Here is a 21,162-nt window from a genome sequence, read left to right on the forward strand (position 1 = left end):
AGAAAATGAAAGCAATACAGTCGCTAGGTTTTAACCATTGTATTTTTTATTGCATATATATATACGTAGGTATATATGTATGTACATATATAATATATAAAGACTTATCTATCCATCGTTATATGCAAACAAATCTCGCAGGAAATTCGAGTATATTAAGACTCCTCCGATCCAAATGATTTGATGGATTGACTCTTTTTCATTCCATCTAGTTTTTTTTCCCCCATTTTTTCATAACGTACCAACCGAATGAACCATCCGAGGGCACGCAAAAGAAAATGTGTTCGTTCTCCGTCAAAAGTGTCGAACGTCCACGAATGACGTATCGGCGTTACGAACCCAAAACTAAAAAACCGATGCGTCTCTGATAAAGAGTTTCGTTTTTAAATGTATCAAACATGGGAGGGAGGGATATAGGGAGGAGGAGGAGAATTGGACTCACGAGAACTATTTTATACAACTAACGATCCGTTAAATCTGGAACATATCATAACTCTACGAACAAAAAAAATTGTTTCCGTGATTTTTGTTTGGATTTTGTTTTTTTTTTTCGAAAAATTTACGAACACGACATTTATGTTAAACATATATTTTTTCTACCGATTTAATAATTGATAAAATATTAGTAAAACGTTTTCAACTTCTACGCGATTATCTATTAATAAAAAAAAAAAAAAGTTACGATACGAATATTGTCGAGTAAAAGTTATTCGATTACGTATTTAAATTTGCGTACCTGAAATACTGAAACGTAAAATGAAAATTTTATTCGCAAGACAAATACGTATATTTCTAAATTAACAAAATCGAGCTTTCACGAATGTTAAAATATTATATCTAGTTATTCAACATGTTGTATGTAACTTCGTAGTTATTAATTTATATAACTTCAGGTATTTTAACAGACATCTATTAAGGTTTTATCATTAAGAATATCCTATTCTAAATTTCTACAAAACTGTTTAAAAATGTACGATTGATTAATTGAAATTTTTTTTCCTCTCGATAATTAATAAAAGATATGTCTGAAAGTAGTAAAATATTTGAGCGTTTTGATAAATGAACAAAATCTCGACGGGATAGTTGAATAGTCCTCGAAATGCATGAATTAAAACATTTATAATAAGAAAAAAAAGAAAAAAGAAAAAGAAATAAATACATAAAATTACATTTTGTACTATATTATTTATGTATTCAAGAAACGACGGTCTAAAATGGCTGAATAAATTAATCGAATTCGCGTTATAAGAAAGCGAGATAGAATGGAAGTAAAAAAAAGGGGAAACAAAAAAAAGAAAAAACAGATTAAATTTTGAATGAAACTTAAAACCAAATAAAAGACTATCCCCCGCCGAGACTTTTGGTCCCGTACGACTGGTTAATTAATTGTAATTACTTCGAATTTGAAATAAAACGATCAAGGGAGAAAGAAAAATAACGGAAATCAATCTTACGATCGGATTAAAGAAAATTACGATGTACTAGTGAACTTGTGTGGTTGTTTCGAATATACAATAGAAAAGATAGTTAAAAAAAGTTTCGAGCCAAAAAGAAAATTAATTAATGGTTTATATATAAATGAAGAAGATAATCTAATATATATTACACATTATTGTTTTGTACATTATTTTCTTTTATATGTTAATTTGTTGCCTTGGAAAATTGATATTTACGTAACGGACCTATGCAAAATAATACCAACCTGGAAAGACTCTATCTCCTCTTCTCTCTATACCTTTTTCTTTAAACACATTTATTTACCTATCTTTTTTTTTCTCTCCCTCTCCTTCTCTCTCTCCCTCTCCCTTTCACGAGCAAGCATGCGGACAAAATCTCGACGTTTTTTCAATTAATCCTTTTTCACGAGCTCGCCGCTAACAAGATTCATTGTTTTCTCTACGTGCCGTCTAACCATGAATCCACCATGCTGTACGTTCGCCGCGTTGTCTATCCAATTAGCAGTCGCAAGCATCCTTTAATCGAGAAACGAAGTTCCCAGTTAAAAAGGGACAAGACAATAAACTCGTTGAATTGTTCCTATTTTCTTTTCTTTTATTTATTTATTTTTTTCTTTTCTTTTTTTTTCCAAGAACGAACTTACTATCGTAAGAATTCAAAGTTGTGTTTGTAAAAAAATTGACTTATTTTACGTTCCTTTTAATCTCATTTTTTTTCTAATTGGAGGAGACAATTTTTCCCTTTTCTTCCTTTCTTTCTTTCCTTCCTTCCTTCCTTCCTTCCTTCCCACGTCATATAAATACGTATCACAACTTATTTCGGATTAAAAAAAAAGGGAAAATTGATTTCATTGAAAAACAACAAAAAATCTATTTTACCGAATCTTGCGTCTCTCTATCTATCTATCTATCTATCTATCTATCTATCTATCTATCTATCTATCTATCTATCTATCTATCTATCTATCTATCTATCTCGATGGAAACTTTATCGACATATCGTATGCGTAAAATATTCAAAACGTATCCGCAAGACGTATCCAACAAGCACATGGTCGTTCGATGAATCGAATCCATATATACATATATATATATATACGCTACTTGTTTTCTCTGTACTCTCTTCCCCCCCCCCCCATCAAAACAGAATCTATACAAGTATCATTTAAAAAATTATATAAGTATAAATAAAAAATATAAAGCATTACGATATAACGTTGACAATGAATCGAGTATGTAAATCTAACTTTTGTTCAATTGCGACTATAATTATCAATGTTATTAATATTAAACGTTTCTATTTTATCTATTAAAGGTTTTTATTTATATCTAGATAAATTGACGAATTAATCAAAATTCTTCGGGAAAATACACGCGAGTTTTACATACGTCGTTTCATTTCCTATCGGAATTGTTTGTATTCCATGAAAACGCGTAACGCAAACAATACCTATATACGAGAAAAAGAGAAGAAAAATAAATATAGAAAGAGAGAGAAATATAGAAGAAAATATTTCGGACAAAACGTAATTAACAGATATTATCGAATTTAATTATTTTCCCCGTAAAATATTGCATCAATTTTTATTTGTAATTTTTGACTTTTAATCGTAACGAAATTATTGTCATTGTTTAATGTGACTTTTTACAAAAATGTATAACCTTCTCAATGGTGTGTATACCATTTCGATAAGATTGGAAAACATGAATACATTTTCTAGCAAATATTTCGGTATCTACAATACTATATACAAAGTAACTGCAATATTTCGCACGAGAGAAAGGAAAGAAAACGAAATAACTTTAATACACAAGATTGGATTCTAAGAGTTCGCGGTAAAGTTATATATTTTTCGAAATGGATTGAAATCAACGTTACATTGATGTCCTAGTCTATGCTACTTGCATCTTTTCGTTTTTCTTTTTTTTTTCTTTCTTTCATACTTTTCATCACTCACATCCACCCTCTCTATCTATCTCTTTCCTTCTTTCTTTCTTTTCATATAATCCGCGAATAATAATAATTTTTTTCTCTCGAACTTAGCTGCTTTAAGATTTTTTTTATTCCTATTTACGAGAGAACTGTAACTCAAGTCTTTTAGAAGAATTTACTTCGTTTGCTTCTTATCTTACATTGCTTTCCTTTATTCCTTAAAACTTCTAGAGATCGCAAACTTCGGGTTTACTACTATTTTCTTTTTTTATTATTATAAGAATCAACACATTTTATTTATTTCATTTGATTTATAATTTTTATAATCCGACTATTCCTCCCAATCGTATTGAAATATCTATAACCAATTTATCTATTGTATTATAATATCATGAATGTACTGAATGTTCTGAACGTTTGATGTAAAAGGGAAATTAATAAATTGAAGGGAATATTAATTACGGAATAGTACCAATTACGTATCAATTATTTACAAGCTAAAATATAAGTCAATTTCTCTATTGTGTATATATATATAATTTCTCTATTTAAATAATGTTAAATAGATGTGACGTTGCGAAATTTTCCAAATACAAAGGTCTGATAGAAATCTAACAAAATCAATCCATCTAACAAAAATAAAGGGAGAAATAACATGTGATCGATAAAAAGAGAAATTTGATAACTCGAAAAGAAAACCTCATCTATTCTACGTGTTATTGCTGCAAGTTTATTTATCAGGTATCAAAATTTTCACGAGAAAAATATTTTTTAACTCACGAAATAACATAAACGAATGATTACTTTATTTTCATTATATTTGTATAGTAATCATTTAACAATTTATCGTATAAATTTCTTTAGTTAAACGTTTGAACATTTGATTTCAATCAAAATCATTTGAAGAAAGAACACATTATTCTATTCAATTTGCATATTGTTCTTCGTTTCTCAAATAATACGAGTAACATTCTGCACACTCATTTTCTTATAAAATTTCTTTAACTTGAAATACTTTTATTCTTTTCATTTTCATTTTATTTTACCAAAAATCTCGCTCGCAGGTAAACACAAGTCTCTTATTTAAAGTGTTAAGGTGTGTGTGCTAACATAGTAATTCATTCTAAACTCCTTTTATCCCTGAAAACGTTTTAAAAGATCTTTTTTCTGAAATTATGGGTACCTACATTTTTTAACAGTAGAAGAAAGAACCATCCTTTATGTTTTTTTTTGTTCACTTAATTCCAATTTAAATTAACAACGTTCGCGAAGCGTAATATTTGAAATCATCAAACTGAAATTTATATAAAATATTATGGAACGTACTTTACACGTAGTAATAGAAAATATGAGAATTATAAGATCACCCACGTAAAACAAACAAAAAATAAAATACGATTAATTTTATCGTCAAAAGTCATCATTATCTATAATGCAATCATTCGTATCATTATCTATAATGTCATCATGTAAATCATTATCTGTAATCATTCATCCCGAATATCGATTAAACACAGCTATGGAAAAGAAACAAGGTTATCTTTAACTCGATAAATCGTAACAATCGAATTACAAAGGTTATGCAAATTCTCGACGATTATTTGAATTAATTATATTTGCTTATCAATTTGAAAATATTATCGTGTAATTTAAATTAGGAGAAAAAAAAATGTAATGAGACGTCGTTAAGATAATTTGTAAAAATTTTTTTCTGCGATTAGATTATATCTGATAATAATTCTATCGTGGGAGGAAAAAGTTTCTCTGACAATAATATTAAGACCCGACAAATTAATAATTTTTAACGATGATAAAACAAATCTCGTACGAATTCGAACTACGTGATTATTGTCAATGAACCAGTTCCTCAGTTTATTTTTTAACAGGAAGAGTGTCGTCGGTGAAGAAACAACTCTTGAGATGTAACAGATTGTATATCGTGTCATGACACAATCCGTTATACGGGGTTTACACTTTCACGCCCCATAAACGGAACTTACAATTTGTTTTCAACCACTTGGGCTTGCAAGACACGTTTTAAACCGCTCGTGCGAGAAAACCCCTTTTTGTTGCATACCTATTATATCAGTGTATTTATCGTTTCATTCTCCCTCACTTGTCTTTTCAATAACTATATTATTAAATTCATTGAATCTCCGTTCTACTCGTAAAAATAATTCGTACACGTTTAAAATAAAGTACTCCTATCAATTTGATTAACTTATCTCAATCAATAATTAAATATTATAATAATTTTATACAAGATATTTATGTCATATAACTCACGTGTTCCTTTTATAATCTTTACGAACTAAAACGTTTCGAATTTAATACACTACACTACGAAGAGTATTGAATAAAATTGTAAGAAATATTTTGTATTTTTATTTATATATATATAAAAGTAAGTATATATATTTTCTTTCTCTAATAAAAATTTTATAATATTCTTTCTTAATCTAACTTTCCATTGAAACAACAACGGAGAAATTTGTCGTTGATGTTTCGCTTATCTTGAAAAGATCCAAAAAAAGAAAACATTTATGCAACATACGGGTTACCGTTAGCAACTAGAAATGAATACCTTCTTTATCGTGTACACAAATATAATCTTGAAAAACCGAAAAAAAATAAAAATTAAAAATATTGTTCTCATATATTATACACTGTTTCAATGTGAACAAAAATTAAGTTTGCTGTTTGTAGAACAGAAAGTAACACAAGAGATGACTCATTATTTTAAGAAGAGAAATCAAAATAGAGGGCTAATCAAATTTACGTAGTTATTCTGGTAAGATTAAATCAAACAACCAAGTGTCACAGTAGAAACCATTGCAAAAACTTTACTCGTCTTTTCTCGTGACAGCAAGAAAAAAAAAAGTGATTATTCGAAAATAAATCTTTTCAATTTAAATATAAAACTTTCAGCTTTTTTCTAAGACCTTATTGGAACGTAAGAAAATTTTAGTGCAAATCTAGTGTAACGGAATTAAACGTATCATCTCTCTCTCTTTCTCTCTCTGCGTTTTCGGTTTCATATAGTAGAGAAACGAAAGGAAAAGAAAGAGAGAGAGAGAGAGAGAGAGAGAGAGGGAGAATGAAAAAGAGAAAATAGTCGCGTGCGAGAATATCGACGTGTACCGTTTTCCGCGGGCACACGCGGTGGATATTACGTACAATAAGTTATCCCCATGCTCGGCTACCGAATGTTCATACAATACGTTATATTTTCCTTCTCTACTTCTGTGCACACGCTCGAACGATTTTCATGTCGAGGAAAATCGCTATCTCGCTATCTTTCTCCTTTTCCCTGTATATATATATATAGAAAGAAAGAGAGATAATATTATATTATATAATACAATAATATTTTTATTTTTTTATTATATATTTTTAAACAATATTATTTAAATATATATTTACAATATATAATACAAAATAATATTATATATATCTGTCTTTATCTTTTTCTCTCTATCTCTATCAATTTCTCCTTTATCCTTTTTTCATCTATATATATTTATATTTTTGTCTCATTCTTTTATAACCACACGTACTACCTACCTATCAACGTTCCCGCAATGTTTCTACTGACAAAGTTATATTACCGACATCGATGACAAGGGAAGCTTATCTTTTTATGTAAATCATATTCGATGCTCTATAACAAACTGTCTCAAAGCGAGCGATACGTTTGTCTCTGTCACGAAACACCACGATTATACAAGGAAAGTCTCTTGGCTCTTCTGATAAAAAAAAAAAAATCTGAAAGACGTTATTACCCATGATGGAAGAAGCTTTTTTTAACAACGAATCTCTCGAGCTACCTAACGAATAGAATGTGTCAGAGAGTTATATAAATGATTAAATCAGAACGAAATATGTGATTCGTAAAAAGAATTTCATTCGTTGATTCGTTCGCGTTAATTGACGCGAATATAAACGTGGTACAGGAGAAATGAGAAGACAAAAATAAATGGAATGTATTGGCTAATAAACGCCATTATTATTATTACTATTATTATTATTATTATTATTATTATTATTATTATTATTATTATTATTATTATTATAATAGTGATCTAAACGATTTGAGATATTGTTTCATTGAAATTCATTTCCACGATTTAACTGTAATTATATGATTTAACGTTCAAATATACACGTAATACATGCGTATATGTATTTATACCAATCGTCAGTAGTACACAACACATTATCAAAGTGAATTATTCCCAACGAAGTTAATTTTCTAATTGATCTAATCAACGAATATAATTTTAAAAGTTCAAATATGTTTAAATGTATGCGTGTATATTGTATATTAATAGAGAATATAATTATGTTGTAAGTTATGCACTTACTTTTACGAGACGATGATAAGAAATCCGTAAAAATGGTTGCCTAATTGACAAAGAACAGCGAGAGATGTTGTCTCGTTCAATGTTCGAACGTTACTGCGTATACGTAAACAATAAGTCATCATTTTTAGGTCGCTTGCCTTTAACTTTCTTAGGTCGGATTAACAAAAATACAAATGATATCGTTTATTTATTTTTAGTAAGAACGTTAATCGGTCAATGTTTCTGTATTATTACAACGCATTTTTGATTTAGATAGTGAGTTTTCGAAATAATTTTATCAGGAAATGGAATTTTAATATTTCAGGTATGTTTGTATGTATGTATATATATATATATATACATCTGTATTAAAAGTGAATAGATTTTAATGACTCTTATATTAAATTAAAATACTCCCTTTTTCCTACGTGTAAAATACTTTATCGAGTTATAAATCGATTTGCAAAGGTTCAGGCTATATTTTCTAAATATTAATTAGACAGATATTCATAGAGATTTCCACGGAAATCTGTATCTTTTTTTACCTATCGAACGAAATGTTCTTTACCTGTATTGATTGTTTTGATGGGGAGGGGTGGCGTATGGCTGTGTGTGTCTGTGCCCGAGAATGTATTCTTTCCAACGTTGTTTAAATAATAATTTGATATTTGATAGAATATCAAAGTATTATGTTCAATGCTTAGGAAAAACTGGAAGAATTCTTCTGTTTCCGATTTCATCGGAATGCTCTTTGCATTTATGAGAATGCCGAGAAATTTCTAGCAATGGCGGATTTCCGGCTATGACGGTAACATATATATATATATACGTAAGGTAGATTTTTTACCGTCATTAGCATGAAATTACCAAAAAACTACTTGGCTAAAGTTTCTAAAATACGATTCTCAATTTATTCAACGCTATGCATACACGACTGCATCTCCCCGAGAAATGCCCTTTTTATGTTTGTTTTTTTTTTTTTCAAAACTCTAATGTCTTTCCTTCTTCGCGCTATTATTTTCTCTCCAACTATTATTCACATTTCGAGTAACTTCGATCAGAATTTATTTCTGACAGAATGTAAGATCATCCGACAAATAAAGACGGGAATTGCTTGTCAACCTTAAACAGATAATGTGTCATTCAAATAGAAACTTTCTCGTGTTCTCTCTTATCGCGCACACACACACACACACACACACACACCACCACTATGAACGCATACTAACTACGAAACCTTAAAACAACGAATGACCAAGTACAATCGGTCCTTACATCTGTGACACTTTTCTGATCCTTTCAGAATATTATTTATCATTTACTCATGAACAAAAAAATATGATATATGTACTTTGAAAAGAATTTTAAATAAATAATATTTCCTCTCCTCCACCTCCTCCTCCTACAAAAAAAAAATAAAATAAATTCCTATTTCTATTACGATATATATTATATAATTTGTTCGTTATTTTGTTTTGATATTTACTTTAAAAGGATATACTTATGTAGCTCTTCAAGAAATGTTAGAGACGATAGCGAATATTTGGAAAGTTTGTCACTGTGTAAGAGAGAGAGAGAGAGAGAGAGAGAGACGGAATATCAGTCATGGAGTAATGAACTGATCCTTCCTTCCTTCTCGCAAAGCGTGCGACGACTTGGGTTCAAGTAACAAGATCGAGTTACCCGAATCTCTTCGGTTCAAGTGCGCGTTAAGAGAGAGAGGAGCGGAAAATCAGATATGGAGATGTGTTTGTGTGTGTATTCAAAGATACACGAAGAGAGAAAGAGAGAGAGAGAGAGAGAGAGATGACTTCTCCATTCCGATACCTTGGCATTCAGCGATATATGGAACGAGAAGTTTGCCAAAAGCTTTCCCCATCTCCTTTCAATCTTCTAGTCTTCTCTCTCTCTCTACATTCTTCTCCTCTCTCTCTCTCTCTCTCTCTCTCTCTCTCTCTCTCTCTTTCTCTTGCTCTCTCTTTCTGTATAGATTTTCCAGTTAGACACAGTAACTTCTCTTAATCTTATACGGTTATTATTGTTTACGCGACAAATATATCACTGAATACGAATAGTTATTGTCAAGTTATCATTTATTTTTTGAACTATATTATATAGGATGATTTTGATTTTATAATAAAATAAGAATAAGACAAAAATTAAAGGAAAAGTGAAATAAAGATTTACTCGACGAATACATCATCGAGTGAATACGAATGATTGTGAAGTTTTGTCAATCCTCTTAGTGCTGTGACTTTGATTTTATGATAAAACAGAAATAAGAAAAATGATACGAAATTGCAAATAATTATCGTGGAAATTGAAAACGCTCAAAGATTTGTCCTTCTTTATATAATTTAAGTTTATTTGTAATCAATCTTATATTTGCGAAGATGAAAAGCAAATTTGTCGTGTGTATACTATCTTCTTGATTAAAGCACCAGTTACATAGATATTTAATTAAGTAATTAGAAATATATACATATATATAAATAATATAATCTTGAATTATATGCTAAATTATATTCGATTTTAGTAGTATACAATAATTACACGCGTGTAAGAATATTTTTTGTTCAATTAATACGTATTACATACATATATGTTACATCTGATATTACGCAAGTTTTAACGTATGCTATAAAATATTTTTGGTTTAAACACGTGAGTAGACGTTTGCACAGATGATGGTTAAGATCGATGAACAAGGAAAAAAAAAGATATAAACATAAAAAATAGAAAGTCGGGGAGGGGGGGGAGAAAAGGCTAGTGATAACACCATAGACGGTGTCGATGAAAGAGGTTATTACATGGTTATACGACACTTTTATCCTTTGCTATTCCGACGCCATTCAGTATTAGATAGAAGCAACCGTGACGCGAAGAGTAAATGGAAAGTGTTTTCTAAGTTTATCGCTTTCAGAATCCATATACGTAAACCCGTAGGCATGAAGTTTTTATAAACAATTGTTTCTTATTTAACAAAAATATACATGTACAGGATGACATAATATATCGAACGTTCTTATTCGCATATTTCTATTTGTATTCGTATCACGAAACTATTGTGAAATTTTTCTTATATATAATATAGAAATATCATTTAATGATTATGATAATGCTTTTCATATATAATCGCACTCCTATAAAACGATTAAATTTGATATTTATTGATCGTCTGGTTAAAACCGGTATGTATTGGTAAACGTCATTTTGAAAAGTGACTGACTTCTTTTTTAGATGATCAAAATAGGGATCGTTCGTATTTATGATATCGATAAGAATAAGATCATATGTCTAATAACATGGCAAATCAATATACGTGTGTATACAGTTAAGAAATGATCGCTATAATGTAAAAAAGAAAAACGTATTTAATATCATTTTATCTTGCGTTTCAACAAGCCAGTTTTTTTTTTTTCTTTGAAGAACGATATAACAGATATGGAATATAAAATCAATTGTATAAATAATAAACGCGCGATAGGTTAAGTTATAAAACGAGTTAATAATTCTCGATACTTGCAAACGTTTTTTCAATAGTTCATCAATTTTTTCAATCTAACGTTTTAACAAATAAAAATTCGAAATGATGTTAAATACAAAAGAAAGGGTTCTGCTTTTTAACTTTATTTATATAAAATACCTAGTCCTAATTTATTAGAATAAAAGAAGATAATATAATTTAATTTACGAGACAGAGAGTTTAAAAGCTATGATGAACGATATTCAAGTCAAAAAGAGAAAGAGACAGGTTGTGAGTTACTATCAGATAGCTATAAAGTTACTCCGTGCACACCTGCCATGTTGAGCAGAATACTCCATGCTTTCTCTTCGCCCTTTTGACAGGTTATTATATTCTCTATATAAAATATTACCTAACCGTTATATTATATATTTTTTATCAAATTATCTATAAACATATTTTGTGTTACAACAATTTGCTGAAATTCGAACGGATATTAGAAGAAATAAATGAAAAAATAAACGAAAAAATGGAAAAGGCAAATATGTTTAACAGTTTCATATATCATACCAGAAATTCCAATATAAAATTATATAATGTACTTTCTACATAGTAAGAAAAAAATAATAAAAGAAAGAGATGGAGAGAGAGAGGAACTGTGTACATTTACCTCAATTTTAACACAACTACCTTGAGGATTGTTATATTTCTTCTTCCCCCAAAGCTAATTCTCAAATTTAAATTCCGTTCATACTTCTCATCAAAGTAGCGAAAACTTGTTTTAATTTCGTTCGACGTGCCACGTTATTATGGTGATTGTACATCGAGATTAGAGTACAATTTCAACGCGTGAACTTGGATCCTAAGTTTGAAACAAGTTTCGAAACAAGCATCGATTAGTATAGGGCACTTATATGCACGATATTCTATATGAAGTTAATTAACTATACTAACTGAGAACGAAAATTAGCCATAGTGTTATCAAATTAATTATAACCATAGGTACGCCGTAATTAAATATAGAAAATATTATTTAAACGATACAAAACGAGAGATAATAGTCGGAATTTAATTATGAATTAAACGAATCTTAAAAACAAATATATATATTTTCCGTGTATGAATATTTTTTTTTTCAATTAAATATTAATTAAGATGAAAAAAATCTCATTGCGTGTCACGATTATAATATATTCATGGAATTGTAAATAAAATTAAATAAGATACGCATACGGTATACATAAACTTACACTAGTATCATTAGTATGCAGTGTTAGTGAAATGAAGTACTTCTTAGAGACACTCGAGGGTTCTCTTAGAAAGAGCACTTATTTCTAACGAGTGTCAAAACAGTATGACGCTTTGTGTTACTTTTTCTCTTTACAAAATATATCAAACTAAAATTGTTTCTATAATATTGAAAAAACATTTTGGAAATTATAGGGATGCATAAGGAAGGGTGACTAAAACGATTTGTTTGGGTATAGAATTCACTGTATAGAGTAATACGACCGTTTGAAAAAAAAAAAAAGAGAAAAAAGAAGGAAACAACCCTCCGAAATCGTGCGATATATTGTTCTAGCCCTATCGTATTACCTATTGGCTTTCGATTATCTGTTCGAGATAGCCTACGAAATAAAAATTCCATGGCCTTTCCCCTTTTTTATAATACAACCATGATCGTGCATCTCGGTTGAGGTATGATACCTACCTAATATAAGAAAAGGAAACGCTTTTGATGGGTGCTTTATCTTTTCCCTTTTTACTTTTGATCTATACTTTCCGTTCTAGTGATTCCTAGGCCCTTCAAATAATGCCTAAACTGTGACTCGTTATGGGACAGTTAGAATGCAATATGTTCGCGTTTTACGATCGAATGCGCGCACATAATGCGCAGAATTTTCCATTTTACCTCAAACGAATGATAATACAAAATGCAATTACATCGATCGCGAATAATTACATGCTGGGGGGAGGGGAGGGGAGGGAGGTGGATTGTGTGAGTATACGTTTTACGGAATTACCAACGCTGTAATTACACCAACGATCTGTATTGAGATGACAAGCGATTATTTTCTCTCTTTTTCTTTTTTTTTTTTATTTTATTTTTTATTATTTTTATTTTAAATAACGACGTAATGAATTGGTTATCGAAAACTCGTTTCAATGAATAACGACAAAAAATGATAGAGAGAAAGAGAGAGAGAAAGGAATTTTCAATTGAATCCGTGCATCACCAAATCCTCAACGAATTAATGTATGTGTTTTCTTCTCATTCATTTATTTTCATATCTTGTTGCGCGTTTGTAATAACCCAACGGAATCACTGCTTCCGTTAGTCGTAGAAACGTCATTAGGATTATTATACTCAGAATAACCATAAACGTATAATGGACGTGCCCTAGGCGATGGTGATGATGGTGGTAAGTTGGTTTATGAGCTAAAGTGATGTAAACGCACAAGTAATATACTGAATTTAATGCGAACCATCTTCGAATGCATAGTTAAGTTTTGCTCGATCGTATATGTTCGCATTTATGATCTCTTATTTATAAAAAAAAAAAAAAAAAAGAAAAAAAATCAAGAGAAAAAAAGAGATAATTCATGCCTGAAAAAATATTATATAAAAAAGAGAAATAAATTTAGAAAAATATTTCAAACGTGCGTATAAATGAGAAAACAAAGTTACATTGTTTCGTTATAGAAATCATTGAATAAAATTGATATTGAGATGTTAGATAAAAAAAAAAAAAAAGATCATTTCAATTTCTTTTTTCTGCGTTCTAATTTCAAAAACCTTCAGCGGATTTTGATTGACGTCCTCGTTATTCTACCAATGCAATATCATATATCCTAATGTAGGTTCTATGTAATTCTAATCTTCTTTTAAAATCGTAACCGTTCCTTCATTATCGATCGTTTTCCCCTAACCTTTGGCTATTGTTAATATCAAGGTTACAGGACGATACATCCACCATACGTTCTATTTCTTCATTATTTGACTTTATCTTTTAATATATATTTTCTACGTAATTTTCTATTATATTATTTTTCTAACACAATACATTATTAATCACGTATAAATATACATTTTTAGATTATTACCAATAAGTTTATCTTTAATATATATATTTTCTGCATACTTGTCTATTTTATCATTTTTCTAAGACACAACAATATATTACTATTATATATTATATATATTAATAGTATGTAATAAATGAAAATTATTTTATTACTATTATTATTATTATCATTATGGCAAAAAAAAACAACTATTTTGATAGTAATCAATACTAAATCTTAAGAACCGATAGTCTTGCAATGGATTGGAGTTTCTTCGAGGGAATATGATTCGCGAGGTCGAAAACTACTTCGGTAGCGAACCGAAAGGTAAGAAACGAAGAAGATTATCTTGCGGTTGCGATTACTTTGGCTTCCTTCCGACGTATCGTGTTCTACGTATCACGAAGAAAACACGAATGTATGTACTTACATATATCGACCAGCCTAGGTAAAACGTGCTGCTCCACTTTTCCAAATAGCAGTTATACAGTTTCGTTTTGTGAAACTATTTTATTATTCTAACCTTCGCCTAAAATGTATTATTCGTTTTCACCTTTATCCTCGAAGGCTGCATATTTTCATTTATTATGTACTGGGATAATATACATTTTTTTTCTCTTTTCTATTCTTCTTCTTCTTCTTCTTCTTCTTCTCTATTTTACTTATTCTCTTTTTATTTGCACCCACCATCTCTATTCTCTCTATTTCTCTTTTCGTTGAAAAATTTCTAATAAAAAGACGAAAAATAGTTTTGTTTTGTTGACGAAGAACAATGGGAGTGCAATATCAAAACTAATCCAGTTTTCAAAATAGGACATAGTCATTCGCAGTATACCTCTTTTATTAGAATCCACAGTGGATATTATAAAGTCATATTTTTCTTTCTTGTGATAATTCTAATAATTTGTTTGTCTACAAAGCAAACAAAATATTATGTATACATAGTAATATTTTTCTTCAGATCTACGTGTGACGAGCAAAAATATTCTAACGATATTTTTTCATGAAATATTTTAATAATTATAATAAATATTTTAATTAACGTTTTATGTGTACAGGTATGATTATATAAGTAAAATTTCAAATAAATCAAAATACAATATATACATACAATAGTTATTAATTATTTCTTACAAACACATAAAGATTTTTAAAACAACACAAGTATTACATTTATTAATCAATCTTATTGTTAAAAAACAAAATTGATATTTAAATTATTAAGACTACGTGACATTATATTATTGTAAGTGTGGTATATATCTAACTGTTACACGCATTCCATTATTTGATAGTACATCTATAGGCACAACACATGCATGCGTACAGGAACATACATGTCTACCTATAAAACTTGTTGCTTTCACAGTACACACTAGCGTATTCCGAAAATTAATGGGACACCTGTTCTCAATTGCATTACCTCTTTCACAATTGTTTCAATCGGTTCGGATGAACCTCAGCTTCGAAAGCAACAAGATATCTAGTCGAAATACGAGAAACCACATTTTGTTTCGTAAACTATGAACTATTGGACAAGGACTACGTGTCGGAAAGTACGTGCACTAGTTGCAAGTACGTCGGTTAGAAGAGCTTCTTCGAAAACTATAACTTTCTATAAAAAGTATTGATTTGATATCGAATTTGAAAAAGAAATTGTGAAATATCTTGTTTAAATACTATGAAAAAATACCTTTAATATTTACTAAATTACGATATCTTTCTTTTATTTTGTTGTAAAATTTTAAAGATTGATTATTAAAATTTATCATACGTAATTGAGGATATATATACATATGTTTAATAAACACGTCAAAACTAAAGAATTTTATAAATTATTTTAATAATGAAAAATAAAATGGAAATATTTTATTTATAGAAATTTATATTGACATTTAAAAAAACGAAAAGTATCTAGTTAATATTTTAAATTATAAATAATAACTTTAATAGATATTTATAAATAAGGAATATATTAAATAAAAAATTAATAAGCAATTATATTAGTTGGTCTGATTTGTCTCCGATTTTTACTTGACTTACATTTAGACTGGCTGTCTCTTTTGTGTAACATGTTCCCAAGAGAAATCCTTCATGGAAGATAACATGACGTCACATCCTACCCCATTGTAACTCTATACTACTTTACTTGCGTCATGTGACATAAGTTATGATACATGCATATAATATATATCTAATCCTAATAATTACAATAATATTTGTTTCCCCATTATAATTCAATTTTTGTTAAAAATTTTGTCGACAGCATGGAGAAAATAAACAATCAAGCGACCAAGTCGATTATATTTTTAAAAACATTTATATTAATTTATATGAATAACTTTCAGAAAATATATAAAATGTCAGTAATTATCAGGGGAAATAAATAGTAAAATAATAGAAATAAAAAAGAAATCATCTGAACGTGCGCGCGCGTGTGTGTGTGTGTGTACGTGATAAAATTACAGAAGAGAAATAGGACGATCTACTAGAAAAGTTCAAATCGAAAAAGGGAAAGGCAAATACAACATTGTGTACTAATCGCAAAAGTTTCGCTAGTTTTCTTTTCTTTGCAAAATTGAAAAAACTAATGCACATTAAAACGTACTTAACAAGAATTCTTATTGATGATTTCTAATAAAAAAAAAGAAACATATGCGAAATGATGTATAGCATATACAAGTATCTATCGGTCTTATATTAAATTTTTATTTTATTCTCACAACTCACACACACATACAAACACACATACACTGTGAATGCATATCGTGGATAATATGAAAGTACTTTCAGTGATATTCTCCTTATTCTTCTTCTTCTACTCTTCTTCTTCTTTTCTTCCATTCGAGAGAAGTATTCACATTCGCGTCTTTATGTTTCCCTTTTCATAAAATATGCATCTACACAACCTACCCGCCAAAGGAGCATTATCTTCATCGAGTCTTTTCTACGAATCGGACATTCGTAACGTATTAAACAATACTCTTGAAGAAAATAAGAAATAAACAAGGAAATATATTGTAGAGAATATACGTTAAGTGATATAAATTTTACAAAAATCACGCTAGAGTAATATTCATGTTAATATTTCATGTAAAACGTAAGACGATATTAAAAAAATAATAAAATAAAATAGAACAAATGGAAATCAACTAAGAAACGACATAATTACAAAATATATAAACGACATACTATAAATATATATATAACGTATAAAACCATGTAAAAAAAAAATGAAAAAAAAGGAATAAATATGTAAAAGAAAAGAAAAAACATGGACGGATAAGTAGTTTTCTAAACGGTTTAAAACACAGTCATAAAGAAGGGGAAAAGGGTTGTATAAATAAGTGTAAAAATAGGAGGGGGAGAAAAAAAGAAGAAAAGATAAGCGTACACGTTGATGTTAAAAACTATAAAAAACAAAAAAAGAAAAAAAAGGGAAAGTCAAGGACGAGGGCCAAGGAATACGAAAAGAAAAGTGCTAAAATGGGGGAAAATAAGAAGGACGTATCAAACAAGATGAAAATGAAGAGGAGGAGGAGAATAAAATAGGGTGGGGGAGAGAAAGGGTGAAGTTGAGAAAGGAGGAGGAGGAGGAGAAGGAGGAGAAGGAGGAAAGAAGGGTAGGTATGTAGGTAGTTGTTATCACGGTTCCGCGGTAAGTGAGAGCCCTCAGACTACACCGTGCTCAAGCCGAAGTGCACTGCTGCAGCCGTAATGATCAAGCTACTACTCCTCTCTTCTCCTCGCCATAACTGCGAAAGCTCACCCGCTTGTTGCCACCCCCTTCCCTTCTCCCTCCAACCCTCTCCCTTCCACCCATTCTCTCTCCCTCTCTTTCTCTCTATTTCTCTCTCTCTCTTTCTACCTGCCGCCGATACGAGGCATTTTTGTCACCCTACTCCCTTCTAGAAAGTGCACTGCAACCGTGCACCAGCCTGCGAATTGTCGACTTACGGTTCTAACGTTAAAATATGCTGCTTTCTACTTCTCTGGTTGCTCATTTTTTTCTGTTCTTTTTTTTCTTCTTCTTCTTCTTCTTCTTTACTCCTGCTAGTGAATTTTTGTCCTCGAAATGGCGTACGGTCGGCAAAAAAGGAAATGTGAATGTTATTGCACGCGCGACTTTCTACCTACGTAGATTTATATTAGGATACCGAAGGTATTATTTTATTTTGTTAAAACCATAATTGCACGTAATTTCTTTTCTTTTTCTTTCACCCTTCTCCCTTCTTTATAGTATTTTTATTTGATTTTTCATACCTATTACTTCTCACCTTTTTTTATTTCTTTTTTTTCTTTTGGGAAAGGGAAAATGCAGAATAGAAATTTTGGTTTATTGGTTGAAATATGTTTGAATGATTTTTCTATATATTACTCTTATTAGATAATAAGATAAATTAATTGAATATTTGGAAAACGGGGCTGTTAACGATGAACGATCATTATTGGGGTTCCTTTAGTTTCTGATAAGATAGTCTTCGACAATGTTACAAAACGTATCTCGTGATCTACGATATTCTATAGTCAACGTGTATTGTTCAACTTTACTTCGAGGATGTTTCCAATAGCTTCACACTTCGAACGATTCCGATATTAATTGCCTCCGCGCAAAATGCGGAAGCTTGTGCATTCTAGATTGAAACATAACTTTCTGACAAGGAGAAACAAACTTTACCTCTGTATGATTTCCATTAAAGTATTGTTTCAAGAGTACCTCCAAAATCGAAAATCGAAATACCTTTAATCACGAAAATATATTTACATTAAACGTGTTACATTTTGATACGATTAAACATTTAAATATAACGTATATATACATATTTTATTCAAACAAACGATTATTGTAATAAGTTATGCTACGACAGATAAATAAATCAATAAATTTTATACTTTGTGTTAATCCCTATTTATTTATAATCTTGTTCGTAAAATGTACGATATTATTACGTATTCGTAATGCTTGCGAAATATTTGCCAATTGTTTCAAATATTAATAGTATGAAAGTTCAATATCGAAGAATAGGCATATTTTCTCTCTATATATATCTATATATATATATGTATGTGTGTGTGTAGGGGGATATTAGCTATTTAGATCGTCGATATCGATTGATCGTACGAATATTTGATGGACTTTAATCGGGATTCGTTCAACAAACAGATTCCTCTGTAGCCGGACACCGTTCTAATTTTCAGGATTCGTATCGTTCATGCGAGAGGCGTTGCAGAGACACACGTATATGTATATTTCGAGGGTGCTTCGATTTCCACTTTAATGTTTTAGCTTTTACCTCTGACGCTGTATTGCATTCTTGATGTTTACACGGTAAACAAAACTTATACAATTAATTTGACACTTTCGTAATAAACCATTTCGTTTCGATAATTTCAACGACTTTCCCTCCCCCCCATTCTATTTTCTTTTTCCCCTATCTTTTCTTCCCTCTATCATTCTTTTTTTTTTAAGTCTTAAGAACCCCCTATTTTATTTCACCCTTGCTTCGTAGTTTTACTCAAGATTTTTCTCAAGAACCCCTTTTTCGGATTTTCTTCATTACAATCGCTTTTCCTCCAACGAGATTCGATTGTTTTTTTTTTAATATCCTTTAAAAAATTATTCTCATGCACAAAATTTTTCGTAATATAATCGAAGTAACGCGAGCAAAATGTTTCCGCAACGTTGAAAAATTAATCAATCGTATATATATGTATATATATATTCGTATATCCGGCCCCCTCCATACGATTATTTATCACCCAATTCGTGTTCGTTCAACGTTCACAATAAATATTAAAACGAATATTACGTCGGTGGATAAAATTAACCTCATACAAATATCGCTCCGGAGATTTTGAAGTATCATGGAACTGACGTATATGAATGTACGAGAACAATAGTGTTTATTTTCACGAATATGGATTTAACTGTCTTTTGAGATTCATTCTGGCAAATTGAAGCGTGTGTTTGTACATTTTTTTCATTTTCTTCTTTTTTTGTTTTTTTGTTTTTTTTTTGTTTTTTTCATTAATTTAATCGCACCGAACTTGACGCCATATAAAATTTATTAAAAATCTGTAAAATAAAAAATAAAAGAAAAAAATATGAAAACACTTTTATAATACGAGTAAAGAGAAATAGAATGGAAAGAAGGTATAATTAAAACTTAATTGAGATCAATTTCTCAATTAGTTTCCAAAGTTTCGACGGTCTAACATCGATTTCGATGTCTTCGATTTGCTCTCTGCTGAATTATTTGGTAAAAAACTAAACGGACCAATGAAAAAGTATAAAGTTTCGAGTGCTCTGATGAAGTTGTTAATTATTAGTCCGATACCGTGAATTTATTTAGAAATGTATACACAGATAGAACAAGTTTTCTTTTTGTATTTATATTCATATCTATACCTATATATATATAAATTATTTAGAGAGAAGAAGAGAGAATCGAGCAATCTCTTTCTTTCTCTCTTTCTCTTTTTCTGGTTAAATTCGTTTGATTTCTCTTTACGAATGAAAAGTGCATTCTTCTTGCCATTCTAATTTCACCAAATTAACGAGCAATATCGATCAGTGGAAGTCATGCAACACTGAGTCTCGATCAACCAACTTCCTTCTTGCCTTTCTACATAAAAAACAAACAAAGAAAGGTAAATCGAAAGACAAAAATTGCAAGAAAGCAAAACGAGGAAAAAAGAAATGATTGAAATTGAGTTCGCATATAAAAACAAAAAGCGATAATCGATATAGAAAAGAAACCCCTCAAAGATTCTCGCGTTTAATTCGTAATTAATAAATTTAACTATAAAAAAAATCAAGATTTTTTTTCTTATCCAAAATTTATTAATATTATTACTAAGTTTACTCTTAGGGAAGTTGTTTTTTGGACGGGTTTA

General features: G+C 29.8%; 1 protein-coding gene across 2 annotated transcripts in view; it reads right to left on the minus strand.

Moving 5' to 3' along the window:
* The window catches only part of LOC106793647 (opioid-binding protein/cell adhesion molecule homolog), a 156,249-nt gene that overhangs the window by 56,714 nt on the left and 78,373 nt on the right, over positions 1-21,162 (minus strand). The window contains exon 1 of one of the 2 annotated variants that reach the window (XM_014760771.1): positions 1,762-1,929. The exons of the other annotated variant lie outside the window; for it this stretch is intronic. Coding sequence (XP_014616257.1) covers positions 1,762-1,822 — 61 coding nt within the window. The 5' untranslated portion in view covers positions 1,823-1,929. Of the gene's footprint in view, positions 1-1,761; positions 1,930-21,162 lie in introns of those variants that run through there. 2 annotated transcript variants of the gene reach the window in all.

This window comes from Polistes canadensis, unplaced genomic scaffold (assembly GCF_001313835.1).
Source record: "Polistes canadensis isolate GaletaPanama2010 unplaced genomic scaffold, ASM131383v1 scaffold_16, whole genome shotgun sequence".
Classification (NCBI taxonomy): domain Eukaryota; kingdom Metazoa; phylum Arthropoda; class Insecta; order Hymenoptera; family Vespidae; genus Polistes; species Polistes canadensis.